We start from the raw sequence: 16,198 nt of genomic DNA, 5'->3' as shown, positions 1-16,198 counted from the left end.
GTCTCTTCCTCTGAAATGGGGCCAATCACTATACCCATCGCAGATGCTGGTGGTTGCAGGGATGAAAGGAGTTAATACGTGAGGTCCTTAGGACAGGGGGGTGGGGGTGAGCAATAAACAGGGACTGCTGTTATTATCACCCCCACATAATCTGATCTCGGGGTCTGAGTGTGCCCCAGGCAAGGTGTCCGCAGTCCTCTCGCAGAAGGATGCCAAAGTGATTAGCTGGCACAAGAATGCCATGCAGAGCAGGTGTTATGCAACTGGCCGCCTATTCCAGACAGAGGATGCCAGATCCCCAGGGGGAAGGGGGAAGGGGGAAAGGGGCCCAGCTTCAAAGTTTTCTGCCCCCTTTTGAGTTCTCCTTGGAGACACTTTGGAAATGAAACCTCCTGGAAATTGATATTAGGCCTCTGCAGGCTGAGCTTGTTAAAATTTCCCAACAAACAGCCAACAGAAACTCTATGAGGAAGCAAAAACAAGACAAAACAAACATTGGCAGACCCTTTTCCATCCGCTCTTGGTAGATGGTATTCCTCTAAGAAAATGCCCCCACGAGTTTCTCCATGGCCTCTTGAGCTGGTGGCCAAAGGATTTAGGTTCTCTTTGAAATTATAACTTAACTGGGCCTGCTTTATGGTAGGGATCTCTCTCTCGAATGTGTATATACATATACAGGGCCAGGTGTGGTGGCTCACACCTGTAATCCCAGCACTTTGGGAGGCCGAGGCAAGTGGATCACTTGAGCCCCAGGAGTTCAATACCAGCCTCAATAACATAGTGAGACCCTCTCTCTACAAAAATTAATAAAAGTAACCAGGCACAGCAGTGTGTGCCTGCAATCCCAGCTACCTGGGGTGGGAGGATCGCTTGAGCCCAGGATTTAAAGGTTGCAGTGAGCTATGTTCACACCACTGCACTTCAGCCTGGGCAACAGAGCGAGACCCTGTCTCTTAAAAATATATTATTATTATTATTATACACACGCATACCCACACACACGCATTACAGATAATGAGAAAATACTCTCAGCCAGGTTTTCACGTGATACACAACTTCTCAAAAAGCATCACAAGCAGCTTAGAACTAGGAATTTCTTTGTGGACTGTCCAAGATGTTGAGGAAATACTGGTTTAGAATTTACCTCATTTAGGCCAGGTACGGTGACTCACGCCTGTAATCCTAGCACTTTGGGAGGCCAAGGCCAACAGATCCCTTGAAGCCAGGAGTTTTAGCCTGGCCAACATGGCAAAAATCTTGTCTTTACTAAAAATACCGAAAAAAAAAATTAGCTGGGTATGGTGGCACACGCTTGTAGTCCCAGCTACTCTGGAGGCTGAGGCAGGAGAATCACTTGAACCTGGGAGGCAGAGGTTGCAGTGAGCCAAGATCACCGAGATCGCACATTACACTTCAGCCTGGGTGACAGAGCAAGACTCCATCTCAAAAAAATAAGATAGATAAGATAAATATATATTATATATATATATATAATAGAAACTATGAAACAAGTGATCTTTGTATGTTTCCAAAATATAACAGCGGGACAGGCATAGGATAGACGTTCCTATTGCAAAAGGGAGAAATTGGAAGGGATAAAGAGGTCACCAGTCCTAAGCAAGTGCTAAATCCAGCAAGACAAATCCCATTAGGTTTCAAGGCCTGAGAATAATCCTCGGTGACTCTCAGCTCATTAACATACTTAGTTCTCAGAGCCAGACTCAATGAGGTTACGGCCCCCATGTTATGGATCAGGAACTGAGGCTAAGTAACTCACTGGAGATTATGTGGTAAAGAAGGTCCAGGATCGGCCAGGTGCGGTGGCTCACACCTGTAATCCCAGCACTTTGGGAGGCCAAGGCGGGCGGATCACGAGGTCAGGAGATCGAGACCATCCTGGCTAACACCGTGAAACCTCGTCTCTACTAAAAATACAAAAAATTAGCCAGGCGTGATGGCCGGCACCTGTGGGAGGCTGAGGCAGGAGAATGGCGTGAACCTGGGAGACGGAGCTTGCAGTGAGCCAAGATAGAGCCACTGCACTCCAGCCTGGGCGACAGAGCGAGACTCCATCTCAAAAAAAAAAGAAGGTCCAGGATCATTGCTTCAGTCTCCGGGATATGGAGAAGGTTCTACTCCTGCTATCCCAAATTTTAAAATGTGGGAACTAAGGCTCAGAGAGGTTAAGCAAACCACACAGGGTCACACAGCTAGTGATGTTGCCAAGATTTCCCCGGGTGTAGTGGCTCATGCCTATAATCCCAGCATTTTGAGAGACTGAGGCAAAAGCATCACTTGAGCCCAGGAATTTGAGACCAGCCTGGGAAATATAGTGAGACCTCATCTGTACAAAAAGAAAAATTAAACAGTTAGCTAGGCATGGTGGCATGCACCTATTGTCCCAGCTACTCGGGAGGCTGAGGTGGGAGGATTGCCTGAGCCTGGGAGGTGGAGATTACAGTGAGCTGAGATCGCACCAGTGCACTACAACCTGGGTGACAGAGTGAGACCCTGTCTCAAAAAAAAAAAAAAAAAAGGCATTGCCGAGATTCAAACCCAGGTTCAGCCTGTCTTCTGAAATGTCACTCTATGACCTACTCACGAAACTGAGAAGGCAGAAAGTTGCTTGGACCTGCCCATTTCCCCTGTGCGGTCTCAGAGAAACAGTGGAACTGCCTCGGTTTCTCCTTCTGGGAAGTATTAATAGAAACATCCCACTTACCTACTTTGGTCTGAAAATAAATTAGCTTGTCTCTCTTCCGCTTACTAAAAACACCCTGGGTTTTTGCACGTTAAAATGCAAAAATAAAATGAGGAGAATGGTGCTGGTAGTTTCGCCAGTGGGAGGCCCTCTGGGGAAAGCCAGCCTTTTATTTATTATTTATTTATTTATTATTTCTAGGGAGATTTGTGGGAAACCAGAGCTGTGTTGTCCAGGGGGTCTATAGTCCGGAAGGCATCAGATGGGCTACTAAGTGAGTCTTTGTCAACCTGCAGATGGCAGGAGGCAGGGCCCAGGTGTCCATGGCTTGGAGACGCAGGGGTTGATGGGAGGTCTGAGGCTGTGGGATCTCTCCTGGAACCTCAGTATCCTCATCTAGATAATGGGGACATTCTGGCCAGGTGCGGTGGCTCACTCCTGTAATCCCAGCACTTTGGGAGGCCGAGGCGGGTGGATCACTTGAGGCCAGGAGTTCAAGCAGCCTGGGCAACATGGCGAAGCCCTGTCTCTACTGAAAATAGAAAAACTAGCTGGGCATGGTGGTGCATGCTGGTAATCCCAGCTATTCGGGAGGCTGAGGCACAAGGATCACTTGAATTCAGGAGGCGGAGGTTTCAGTGAGCCGAGATCCCGCCACTGCACTCCAGCCTGGGCAACAGAGTGAGACTCTGTCTCAGTTAAAAAAAAAAGGAAAAAAAGAAGAAAATGGGGGTATTCATTTATTCGCTTATCATTTGACAGTAAGTTACCCAGCATTGACTGTGTGAGAGGCCCTGTACTAGGCAGTGAAAACTCAGCTATGAATAAGAAAGTTAAAAACAAGCTGGGCATTGTGGTTTACGCCTGTAATCCCAACATTTTAGGAGGCCGAGGAGGAAGAATCACTTGAACCCAGGAGTTTGAGACCAGCCTGGGCAACATAGTGAGATGCCAGTCTCTACAAAAAATTTAAAAATTAGCCAGGCATGTTGGCGTGAGCCTGTAGCCTCAGCTACCCGGAGGCTGAGATGGGAGGATCACTGGAGCCCAGAAGTTCAAGGCTGCAGTAAGCTATGATCCTGCCACTGCACTCTAGCCTGGACAACAGAGTGAGACCTTGTCTGAAAAAAAAAAAAAAAAAAAAGAGGCCAGGTGCGGTGGCTCACACCTGTAATCTCAGCACTTTGGGAGGCTGAGGTAGGTGGATCACTTTAAGGTCAAGAATTCGAGACCAGCCTGGCCAAAATGGTGAAACCCCGTCTCTACTGAAATACAAAAAATTAGCCAGTCGAGGTGGTAGGTACCTGTAATCCCAGCTACTTGGGAGGCTGAGGCAAGAGAATCGCTTGAACCCGGGAGCCAGAGGTTGTAATGAGCTGAGATCATGCCGCTGTATGACAGAGCAAGATTCCATCTTGGAAAAAAGAAAAAGAAAAAAAGAAGGAAAAGAAGTAAGATGATGGGGAGTTGTGGAAACCTGTCAGTGGGCATGTGAAGGTCTTGAACTCTGACCAAGAATTGAACAGCCCCCTCTCAATTCCAGGCGCTACAGGGATCTGGGACACAGCTTCTCCCTGACCAAATTGTACCCTTTCCTTTTCTTTTTTTTTTTTTTTTTTTTTTTTTTTTTGATGACAGGGTCTCACTTTGTCACCCAGGCTGGAGTGCAGTGGGACGATCACAGCTCTCTGCAGCCTCAACCTCCCAGGCTCAAGCAGTGCTCCCACTTCAGCCTCCCAAGTAGCTAGAACTACAGGCACACACCACCACGCCTGTCAATTTATACATTTTTTGTAGAAACGGGGTCTCACTATGTTGCCCAAGCTGGTCTTGAACTCCCGGCCTTAAGCAATCCTCCTGCCTCGGCCTCTCAAAGTGCTGGGATTACAGGCGTGAGCCACTGTGCCCAGCCCAAGTTGTACTCTCGAAAGATGGAATCTTAGCTAGGATCCTGACCTGTTGCGTTTTATCCTAACTCAGTTGTTCGTTCTTTTTCATTCACTTGCCTTCCTCAGAGAGAACCAGGGCTCTGGGGTCCCTGTGTCAGGCCCCAACCTGTCAACCACCCGGCCCATCCAGCAGGACCTGGGCCGCCAAGACCCACCCCTGGCAGAGGACATTGACAACATGAAGAACAACAAGCTGGCCACCGCGGAGTCGGCCGGTCCCCACGACAGCCTCGGCCACGCCGGCCTGCCCCAGAGCCCAGCCAAGATGGGAAACAGTACAGACCCCGGCCCCACGCCGGCCATCCCTGCCATGGCCACCAACCCCCAGAACGCCGCCAGCCGCCGGATGCCCAACAACCCAGGGAACCCATCCAATCCCGGCCCTCCCAAGACCCCTGAGAACAGCCTTATCGTCACCAACCCCAGCGGCACCCAGACCAATTCAGCTAAGACTGCCAGGAAACCCGACCACACCACGGTGGACATCCCCCCGGCCTGCCCACCCCCACTCAACCACACCGTCGTGCAAGGTGAGACCCTCCGTCCTCACATCGCTGGGCAGGGGACCCGGCGCCCCTGGAGCCAGAGGCTCTGCTGAGTGACCCTGGACTGTGACCCCATCTCTCTGGCCTCAGTTTCCCCCCTGGAAAATGGGCATAGACGTAGTTTCCTACCCCGCAGGGCTGTGGAACATTCAGTGAGATAATTTGAGGACAGTGCCTGGCACGGGGACGTGTTCGATCAGGTTAGCAATATCTCCTACGTCCTTCCTTCCCTAGGGGAGCCAGGAAGTCACCCCGTTTGAGGAGCAATAGGGTCCTCTGATGGAAGCTTGAGGGGATCAGATGATTGATTCTCTCGGCCCAGCACTGTCCAAAAGAAATGTAACACAGGCCACATGCAAATGTCAGTTTCAACTTTCTAGTCGCCACATTAAAAAAAGGGGCCAGATGTACTGGCTCATGCCTGTAATCCCAGCACTTCAGGAGGCCAAGGTAGAGTAAGCCAAGAGGGCACCACTGTGTTGCAGCCTGGGTGACAAAGCGAGACTCCGTCTCAAAAAAAAAAAAAAAAGAAAAAGTAGTGAACTGCTGAGTAGATGATGTCTTAAGTGCCTCTAGTGTCAGTTCTGTGTGAGAAATTTTCATGGGTCTGCTGGATAAAGGCTTTCCATGGTCCTGAGACCTAAGATCCTAAGATCTTGTCACTGTGCCCATTTTATAGATGTAGGGACTGAGGCTCAGAGAGGCTCAGCCTGCCCGTGCGCACATAATCTGGCTGGGCTGCAGAATGGAAGCTCCAGAGGCTGATAGCTCCTCCCTCGAGTCGAGAGCGGTGCTAATGGGGGCACGACGTGCGGTTTATGGGAGGTCTCAGTATTTCCATCTGTTCAATGGATCTCTTGGCACTGTCCCTACCTGCCTGCAAGTGAGGACGTGAAGGTCCAACAAGGATAGGGCCAGGTCTGTGTTAATATCCCGTGAGGGCCCCACCACACTCAAGGCTATGGAGTGGTTGAGAGCAGGCTCTCGGGGGCCAGGCCTCCTGGGTTTCAAATGCCAGCTCTGCTACTTCCTGCTGTGTGACCTTAGACAAGTCACTTTACTTCTCTGTGCCTCAATTTCCTCATCTGTAAATGGGGGATCAGAATATATCAACCTCAGGGCCATACAAGGGTTCAGTGATGTCATAGGATGCCTGGTATATACAGCAGGCGCTTTATAAATGTCAGCAGCTTCTTGCCTGCCCTGGGAGTACACAGGAGTTCCCAGAGACTTGTGGGAAATTGTGGAGGGAGCCCTGTGTTGGTTCTTGTCCCAACAGTGAACAAAAACGCCAACCCAGACCCACTGCCAAAAAAAGAGGACGAGAAGAAGGAGGAGGAGGAAGACGACCGTGGGGAAGACGGCCCTAAGCCAATGCCTCCCTATAGCTCCATGTTCATCCTGTCCACGACCAACCCGTGAGTATGGCCCCCAGCAAGGGCAGGGGGGCCTGGGGCTCCCACCAGGGTAGCGGAATTCAGGCCAGATAGAGGGCAATGAGTGTTGACCACCATGAGTCCAAGGGTACCTTTGAACAAACTGAAAACAGATGCTCCTTCCTTAAGTCATGTAAGATGATTTGTCACAATATACTGACTTTGTTGGAAGAGATCCCCTTCCTGCCCTCCGCTAGAAAATCATTGTCATAAATATCCAGATCTATGCTGTCTGTGATGTAAGAGGCACCCCCTTAGAAATGGCTGCCTTGTGTAGTACACAGCCTGAACAACTGCACATGGCAGCCCTAGGACCCGAACTCTGTTCCTAACCTAGACTCTGTAAGCGTTTAGATTCTGGGCGGACAGTCTCTGAGTTGCATGGCCTTCTGTCTTGGGCATCTTTGAAATGGATAGATTATTTAGGGGAGAATTATCCTGTGAGTGTCGTGGTGGCTCGGAGGTTATTTCAGAATTGAATGTCTCCCAAGGCTATTTCTTGAAAGCCTGACCCCTCAAAATGCTTCTTGATAATGAAGGATCATGTCAGATAAGATGGGGGGAAGCTGCTTTCTATAATCTGCCTCTTGGCAACTCACTCTGAGTAGTAATAAATAAAAGTACTTTTAAAATACTTTTTTATTTCATTGACTTATCGATTTTTACTAAGGAAACACTTATGTGGTATTTACTCAGTGCCAGGCACTGTTCTGAGTGCCTTAAAATTTTTTAAAAATTTCTCTGAGGTTGTTAGTATGCTTAGCTCCGTTTGACAGATGAAAAACTGAGGTCCAGAGACGTGAATTCACCTGCCCAAGGTCACACAGCAAGCCAGTGGGAGAGCTGGAGTTTGAGCCCAGACACTGGCTGTAGCCTCCTTGTTCTTAATCACTCAGCTCTGCTGCCATTCACACAACCTTATGGACTATTTGTTATTGGCTCCACTTATTAAGAGGTTAACTGGCACATCCCATTGGTACCTTCAAGGCTCTGATAAGGCCTGCAGTTCATAATTTCAATAACTAACTTTTTGGAGCCCCTATCATGAGCCAGGTATAGATTAACTCTCGGGTCTCACGATTTTGTGAAGTAAGCATTAGTATTATGGCCATTTTACAGATGAGGGCACCAAGGCACAGGGGGACAAGCAACTTGCCCAAGGTCACACAGCTAATTTTTAAAAAAGAAAGAAACCTACTTAACCCATAGATTCACAATATTGTTTGACCCTGGGACATTTAATATCGAAAAGGCTTTTTATCTCCTACAGAATTAAGGACCGTATTTCTTCAACCTAGCTTAGGGATCAAGATATTTCAAGAGGGTCATTTGGGAGTGATAGGAACATTGCTAAACAGGGCATGTGAATGTCTTCTCTCACCAAGGTCTCCTCTGCCTTCTTGGGGTTCCAGGACCCAGAGAGGGCCCCCACCTGGAGGAGCTTAATAGTTTGTTGTGTATGAGGCCTTGGAGGTCGGAGATCTCAGGTAGTGGTAGGTAACATGAGATTATGGAAGAAAAAGGTTTGCGAGCCTGTGGTCTGAGTGGACCTCTGCACACCCGTCTGTCTCCAACAGGCTTCGCCGCCTGTGCCATTACATCCTGAACCTGCGCTACTTTGAGATGTGCATCCTCATGGTCATTGCCATGAGCAGCATCGCCCTGGCCGCCGAGGACCCTGTGCAGCCCAACGCACCTCGGAACAACGTGAGTCCCACAGAGCACGCCCCTTCCTAGCCTGGCTCCTCTGCCTCAGGCCACTTTCTCCTGCATCCAAAATGCTATAGGTAGGGTGGGATGTTGGGGGCACCCCTAGGCATAGCCCTTATGGCTGTTGGTTGAGAGGGGAAGCTCTGATTCCTTGGGGATGCTCTTGGAAGTAAGACATTCCTTGAGGCAGTGGCTGTGTGAGCCTGGTGGGGAGGAGGTGGCCCAGAGTGGCTGGGGCTGAAAATTGCTGGATTCTTTAATGGAGGCGTGAGACTAACAGGATATGGATGTTGCACACTCTCTACATGGAATCGGGGGGTTACTGGGGCAGGGGCAGTGCTCAGAGGTGGTCCCCTCTGCAGTAGACATTTCCCTTTGGGCACGAAGCTCTGAAAGAAACAACTATTTGGTTCAGAAAGAGAGCCTAAGCTTTCGATTTTTATGAAAGCAAGCCCCTTTGCAGGTGATGGGTCTCTTGACAATCCCTGTTAATTAAGCACTTGCCGAGTCCCAGGAAGAAACTCAGCATGAACCATCCCGTTTCATCCTCACAATGCACCCCCGCTCCTTGCCCAGGCATCCCCACTTGACAGATGGGAAAACTGAGGCTCAGGGGAATGAAGGAGTGGTAAGTGACCCGTCCAGGGTCACACAGCAGAATTCCAACTCCGCATCCCCCAAAGCTCCCACTGCTTCCCCCCAGCTGTCTGCATTTACTAATCACCTACTGTATGCCACGGATGGGTGTGCGTAGCCCCTTTGAGTCCTGACAAGCAGGAATGAGTGCATGCTTGTGGTTGAGATGGGGAAACGGAGGCACCAACAGGCAAGGGCGTGCCTCAACCATGGGCTGCGGGCAGAGGCTTGTCCCCAGGGCCTGGTAAAGGGTGGACTAGTGGCTCCTGTTTCCCTCCCCAGCTCCCTCCCCCATCCCTTCCCTCCCAGCCCAGAGCCAAAGAAGTGTGTTTTCTGCTGGTCTGAGGCTCTGCTGCCCTGGCTAAGTAGGTTAGGACCCAGGCAAGGCTGGCAAGCCCCATCCCTCAAGCCCGCCCACAGCTTACCATGCACTTTCCCTTCCTTCCCAGGCCTGGCAGGCCCCCCCGGGGACCCCATGGGGGAGATAGAAGGAAATAATTAGAACACAGCTCCCCGAGGAAGCCAGAGCCAGTGCCCAGCCTCCTCACAGCCGGCTCAGTTGCTTTCTGTAGCCTGGGTTCCCCCAGAGGCCTCCAGGAGCCAGGCATGGGGAGGGGGTGTCCCAGGAGGGGTCCACAAACTCCCTGCTGGCTGGAGGAGGCTGGAGAAGGCACAGGCATGGATGATGCGGGGGGCACGGCAGCTCCCAAGGCTGAAGGGAATCTAGGCAGTGCTCAGACCGGGCCCCAGGGAGTGTTTGCAAAGAGCATTCAGCTCCCCGGCCCCCTCCTTCGTCCATCTCGCAGTCGAAACTTCTCTACAAGAACACTGTGGCCCCATAACGTTCACACCACGTAACCGCCATCCAGGGCAAGAAATAGAACAAAAACGCCCCACGCGGCATGTGCCTCCTCGATCCCCCACCCCCACTGCCTTCCTTCCCTCTGGAGCTGCTGGGGACACTGTCTGGAGACATTTTTGGTTGTCACGACAGGAGAGGGGAGGTGCTCCTGGCATCTGGTGGGTGGAGGCCAGGGACGCTGCTCAGCACCCACCGACACGCAGGACGGCCCCCTCTCTAGAGAACGATCCTTCCCCAAATGTCCACAGAGCCCAGCCTGAGAAACCCTGCCTTACAGGTAACCACGACCCCAGCTTCTGGAATGAGCGTTTCTCAGCTTCTCTCTTTTTTCCCACCTGCACAGATTTTTTTTTTTTTTTTTTTTTTTTTTTTTTAAGAAACAGTGTCTCTCTCTGTCGCCCAGGTTGGGGTGTAGTAACGTGATCATGGCTCACTGCAGCCTCAACCTCCTGGACTCAAGTGAGCCTCCCAGCTCAGCCCCTCAGGTAGCTAGGACCACAGGCATGCACCACCACACCCAGCTAATTTTGAAAATTCTCGTAGAAACGGGGCTTCGCTATGTTGCCACGCTGGTCTCGAACTCTTGACCTCAAGTAATCGTCCCTCCTCAGACTTCCAGAGCCCTGGAATTACGGGCATGAGCGACCGCACTGGCCAATTCTTAAAAACTAGAATTTATGTTTGCTCTTCTGTAACATTCAATAAATGTGACACCTATGCTTCCCCTTGTCACCCAACATTGTATTCGCACTAAGTGAGTATATGTTGCTGTTGCAGGATTGATGGGCATTCTTTTTTTTTTTTTTTTTTTTTTTGAGATGGAGTCTTGCTCTGTCACCCAGGCCAGAGTGCGGTGGTGCAATCTGGGCTCACCGCAACCTCCGCCTCCCGGGTTTAAGCGATTCTCCTGCCTCAGCCTCCGGAGTAGCCGAGACTACAGGTGTGCACCACCACGCCCGGCTAATTTTTGTATTTTTAGTAGAGATGGGGTTTCACCATGTTGGCCAGGCCAGTCTCAAACTCCTGACCTCAAGTGATCCACCCACTTTGGCTTCCCAAAGTGCTGGGATTACAGGCGTGAGCCACCATGCCTGGCCGATGGGCATTCTTTATGAGGCTGTTTTCAGATGTACTGGGTGGCATGGGGTGTGTTATCCATACCCTGTTGACAGATGTTTGGGTTGTTTCTAAGTGTGAATACTGTCCCCATGCCACACCCCTCAACATGTTTCCTGAGTCACCTGGACAAGAATTTCTCCAGAAGGCTGGATGCAATGGCTCACGCCTACAATCCCAGCACTTTGAGAGACCAAGGTGGGAGCATTGCTTGAGGCCAGGAGTTCGAGACCAGCTTGGGCAACATAGTGAGACCCCCCCCCACCTCTACCAAAAAAAAATTTTTTTTTTGGTCGGGTGCCGTGGCTCATGCCTATAATCCCAGCACTTTGGGAGGCCGAGGCGGGTGGATCACGAGGTCAGGAGATCAAGACCATCCTGGCTAACACGGTGAAACCCCATCTCTACTAAAAAAAAAAACACAAAAAATTAGCCAGGCGAGGTGGCAGGCGCCGATAGTCCCAGCTACTCAGGAGGCTGAGGTAGGAGAATGGCGTGAACCCAGGGGGCGGAGCCTGCAGTGAGCTGAGAACACACCACTGCACTCCCGCCTGGGCGACAGAGCGAGACTCCATCTCAAAAAAAAAAAAAAATTAAATTAAATTAACCGAGCATGGTGGTGCACACCTGTGGTCCCAGCCACTTGGGAGGCTGAGGTGGGAGGATCACTTGGGTCTGGAAGGTGGAGGCTATAGTGATCCGTGTTCGTATCGCTGCACTCCAACCTCGGTGACAGAGCGAGACCCTGTCTCAATAAATAAGAATTCCTCCAGGGTATAAACCAAAAGCGAAGTTTCCAGAGCATAGAATTTGCAAGTGGTTGGCCTCAGTAAATGCAGCTTGAATGTTTACTAGACAATAAACACTAGTGACCCTTTGGGAGGCCAAGGCAGGTGGATCACCTGATGTCAGGAGTTTGAGACCAGCCTGGCCAACATGGTGAAACCCCGTCTCTACCAAAAATACAAAAATTAGCCAGGTGTGGTGACATACAACCATAATCCCAGCTACTCAGGAGGCTGAGGCACAAGAATCACTTGAACCCAGGAGGCAGAGGTTGCAGTGAGCCAAGATGGTGTCACTGCACTCAGCCTTGGCAACAGAGCAAGACCCTGTCTCAAAAATGTATATAAATAAATAAAAATAAACACAGTGGGCCATGTGCCGTGGCTCACACCTATAATCCCACCACTTTGGGAGGCCAAGGCAGGTAGATCACCTGAGGTCAGGAGTTAGAGACCAGACTGGTCTCTACTAAAATTACAAAAATTAGCCGGGCATGGTAGCATGCGCTTGTAATCCCAGATACTTGGGAGGCTGAGGCAGAAGAATCGCTTGAACCCAGGAGGCAGAGGTTCCAGTGAGCCAAGATTGTGCCACTGCACTCCAGCCTGGGTGACAGCGAGACACCGTCTCAAAAAGAAAAATTAAAAAATAAATGAATGCAGTGGCCCTTGCTCCAGTAGCTCATGGGAACTCCTATTCTTCCACATCCTTGTCAACACTTGGTGCTGTTGGCTGTTTCATTTGGCCGATCTGCTGGGTGTGGAGTGAGATCTTATTGGGGTTTTGCTTGGCATTTCTCTGTAATGAATGAGATCAAGCACTTTTTTGGATTAGACAGGAAATGACATGTGCAAATAGATCAAAAACATCAAAATATTAGGCATACTTGAAACTAATTTATTGGTCTTTTGATTTCCTCCGGCACACCTTACTAAGCACTCCAGAATTAGATTCACCTGATCCCCTGGCCTGCCCTTTCCCAACTCCCTCTCTTCCTTCTTTCCTTCCATTCATTCCTTTAGTATTTAATAAGCAACTACTATGTGCCAGGTACTGAGCTAGCCAGGGAGGATTGACAGGGTGTGAGACGGTCCCTGCACTCCCAGAGCCCACAGAGCACCAGGCCTTTGACCAGGCTGTGCCCACTGCCTCGTGCACCTGAAATACTCTCCCACCACCATCCCCTCTGCCCACCCAGGTCCTTCAAGCCAATCCCCTTGCACCAGCCCCTCCCTCCAGGAAGTCCCTCGCCCTGACCCCAGGCACTCTGGTCTCTGATTCCGCTTCAGTCACTGCACATAACAGGAATATAAGTTATAACCACACAGATCACAGAGCCCAGCTCCTCCAGGACCCAGTACAGCCCCAACTGTTCATGCATTCACTCAACAAACATTTCTTGAGCACCTACTGTATTCCTGACCCTGTATTATAAGCTGGAGATGCCATGGTGACAGACAGACATCCCTGTCCTTGTGGGGCTGACATTTGGGTGGGGGAGATGGACAATGAGATTATCGGTAACTCTAACAGATGTTCAAGGAGTGATAAGTGGCCGAGGTTGTGGTGAGCAGAGGGAAAGAGAGACTTTGTAAAGAGGATCTCAAGGACCAGGAGATGGAATTTAAACAGTCAGGCAAGTCCTCACTGGAAAACTGTTATTTGAGCTAAATCACAAAGGAGGAGAAAGAGGGAATCAAATGGGATGTAGGGAAAAGCATTCCAGAGAGACAACAGCCTGTGCAAACGCCCTGAGGTGGGAGCATCTTGGGGGATAAGAGGAAGTGAGCAAGGGAGAGAGGGAGAAGAAGCGAGGGCAGGGAGCTGACTGGTCAGATTGTGAGGGCCTTGGGGAGGACTTTGACTTTTATCCCTGAATGAGGTGGGAGCCACGGAGGGTTGTAAGCAGAGGAAGGATGTGCCTGACTTGGGTTCACAGCGCCCTCTGGTGGCAATGTTCAGTAGTGCTCAGCCCTTGCAGCTTCCAGGTGGATCTGATTTGGGGTTTTTTTTTGTTTTGTTTTGTTTGTTTTGTTGTTGTTTTGTTTTGTTTTTAGACAGAGTCTCTGTCTCCCAGGCTGGAGTACAGTGACGCGATCTTGGCTCACTGCAACCTCCGCCTCCCGGGTTCAAGCGATTATCACACCTCGGCCTCCCAAGTAGCTGGAATTACAGGCACACGCCACCATGCCCAGCTAATTTCTTGTATTTTTAGCAGAGACGGGGTTTTGCCATTTAGTCAGGCTGGTCTCGAACTCCTGACCTCAAGCGATCTGCCTGCCTCAGCCTCCCAAAGTGCTGGGATTACAGGCTTGAGCCACCGCGCCCAGCCAGTGTCCACCCCTAGTACCTAGCACCAGTCAGACACTGTGCCAGCACACCGTCATCTTCATGCCTGAGTGACACCGGAGGTGTGCTATGGTGTGTCCTGGAGAGGGGCTGGGTCAGAGGGCGCCACTCATCCAGGCAGAAACATCGGGCCTGGGGAGGGGGACAGGAAGAATCAACCTATCCTGGGAGGGGCCTGGCCTTGAGGCAAGAAAAGATGCTGTGGCGGGAGGTTGGCCCCAGTGTTTAAGAAACCACGTAGCAACTGTTTCTCGCCCAGGATACCCAGGAAAGCAAGGGTACTGGGGGATTAGATCCGTCATCAAGAGGGATGCAGTCAGCCCTGAACTTCTCTGGGGCTGCTTCTAATCCACTATAGGGCTTGGCGCAAATTTTAAAAGGCACCCTTCCCGCGGGTTAGCGAACCGGTCTAGGACAGTGATTTTGTTTGTTAGGATTTGCTGCCATCTGCTGGACAATTTCATTCACAACATACAAATCTGCGGTATGAAGAGATGGGAGGGGCCCTTGTGCAGTGCACACCCTGCCCAACTGTATATAGCAGCTGTGTTTCCTCTTCTGGTTAGAGACTCTGCTCCCCAGCGGGCAATCGTTAGTTTTACCGGGGTGCTGCTGGAACAGGCCAGTGATCCACTGCCCTCTTGTTTTTATCCCCAACAGGTGCTGCGATATTTTGACTACGTTTTTACAGGTGTCTTTACCTTTGAGATGGTGATCAAGGTGAGTGCAGATTATAAGTGAGAACATGCGGTAATTTTTTTTTTTTAAGCAAGTGCAGGGCTGGGCACAGTGGATCATGCCTGTAATCCCAGCACTTTGGGAGGCTGAGGTGGGCAGATCACTTGAGATCAGGAGTTTTAGGCCAGCCTGGCCAACATGGTGAAATCTCATCTCTGCCAAAAATACAAAAATTAGCCAGGCGTGGTGGCTCATGTCTGTAGTCCCAGCTACTCGGGAGGGTGAGGCAGGAGAATCTCTTGAAGCCTAGGCTGCGATGAGCTGATGTGGAGACTGCAGTGAGCCAAGATCATGCCACTGCATTCCAGCCTAGGTGATAGAGTGAGATCCTGTCAAAAAATAAAAAAAGAGCCAGGGTTCCAGGAGATTCTGAGCCTTCAAGAATGCCGTACCTCGAGAGGATGAGTCTCCCGGAGGATTACAAATGCCTGGTGTGGGCCGGGCACGGTGGCTTAAGCCTGTAATCCCAGCACTTTGGGAGGCCGAGACGGGCGGATCACGAGGTCGGGAGATCGAGACCATCCTGGCTAACACGGTGAAACCCCGTCTCTACTAAAAAATACAAAAAACTAGCGGGGCGAGGTGGCGGGCGCCTGTAGTCCCAGCTACTGGGGAGGCTGAGGCAGGAGAATGGCGTAAACCTGGGAGGCGGAGCTTGCAGTGAGCTGAGATCCGGCCACTGCACTCCAGCCTGGGCGACAGAGCGAGACTCCGTCTCAAAAAAAAAAGAAGAAGAAGAAATGCCTGATGTGTTTGAAGAGCAGCAAGGAAGCTGGTGTGGCTGGGCAGAGCGAGAGAAGAGTGGGGAAGTGAAGGACAGAGAGATGAGAACGGGGAGGTGAGGGGCAGTTTGTGCAGAGGATCACAGAGAGCGAGAGCTCTTTGGCTTTTACTTTGAGTGAGGTGAGAGCCCTAGAGGGTTCTGAGCAGAGGGGGGACTTGACCCTTGCCCTCTGGCATCTGTGGGAAGCCAGAGAACCTGTGAGCAGATGATCACACTGGTCCCCATCCCATGAGCGATGATGAGAGGGGATCAGGCTGGTGACCAAAGAAGAGGTGAGAAGTGGACAGATTCTTGGAAGGTTCTGGAAACACAGCCAGTGAGCTTTGCTGATAGAGCCACCCATGAGGGATTTGGGACAAAGAGGCTTCAAAGAGGGCCCCAAAGTTTGGATCTATGAGCCGGCAAGCCAGAGCTGGCTTCCATTAGGCAAAGAGGGGCCGCCTCATGGGGCAGGAGCTCCCCACTCCTCCCCGGAGTCCTCTGGCCACTGCCCATCCCTGCAAGATGAGGTGGCTTCATTGGCTTCCCTGCCTGTCCCCGAGAGGCTAGAGAGTGGGTGGCAGCACCCCAGGGTGGGGATCAGGTG

General features: G+C 50.9%; 1 protein-coding gene across 22 annotated transcripts in view; it reads left to right on the top strand.

Moving 5' to 3' along the window:
* Positions 1 to 16,198, top strand: part of CACNA1A (calcium voltage-gated channel subunit alpha1 A) — a 432,044-nt gene that overhangs the window by 339,831 nt on the left and 76,015 nt on the right. For all 22 annotated transcript variants that reach the window (XR_012428445.1, XM_045380278.2, XM_074026050.1 and 19 more), the window contains 4 exons: positions 4,717 to 5,180; positions 6,475 to 6,613; positions 8,209 to 8,338; positions 14,751 to 14,810. Coding sequence is in view for 21 of the 22 variants with exons in the window: in XM_045380278.2 (XP_045236213.2) it covers positions 4,717 to 5,180; positions 6,475 to 6,613; positions 8,209 to 8,338; positions 14,751 to 14,810 (793 nt within the window). In the remaining variant the exon portion in view is untranslated. The remainder of the gene's footprint in view (positions 1 to 4,716; positions 5,181 to 6,474; positions 6,614 to 8,208; positions 8,339 to 14,750; positions 14,811 to 16,198) is intronic.

Source organism: Macaca fascicularis, chromosome 19, assembly GCF_037993035.2.
Source record: "Macaca fascicularis isolate 582-1 chromosome 19, T2T-MFA8v1.1".
NCBI lineage: Eukaryota > Metazoa > Chordata > Mammalia > Primates > Cercopithecidae > Macaca > Macaca fascicularis.
This window is presented reverse-complemented; position numbering and strand designations above follow the sequence as displayed.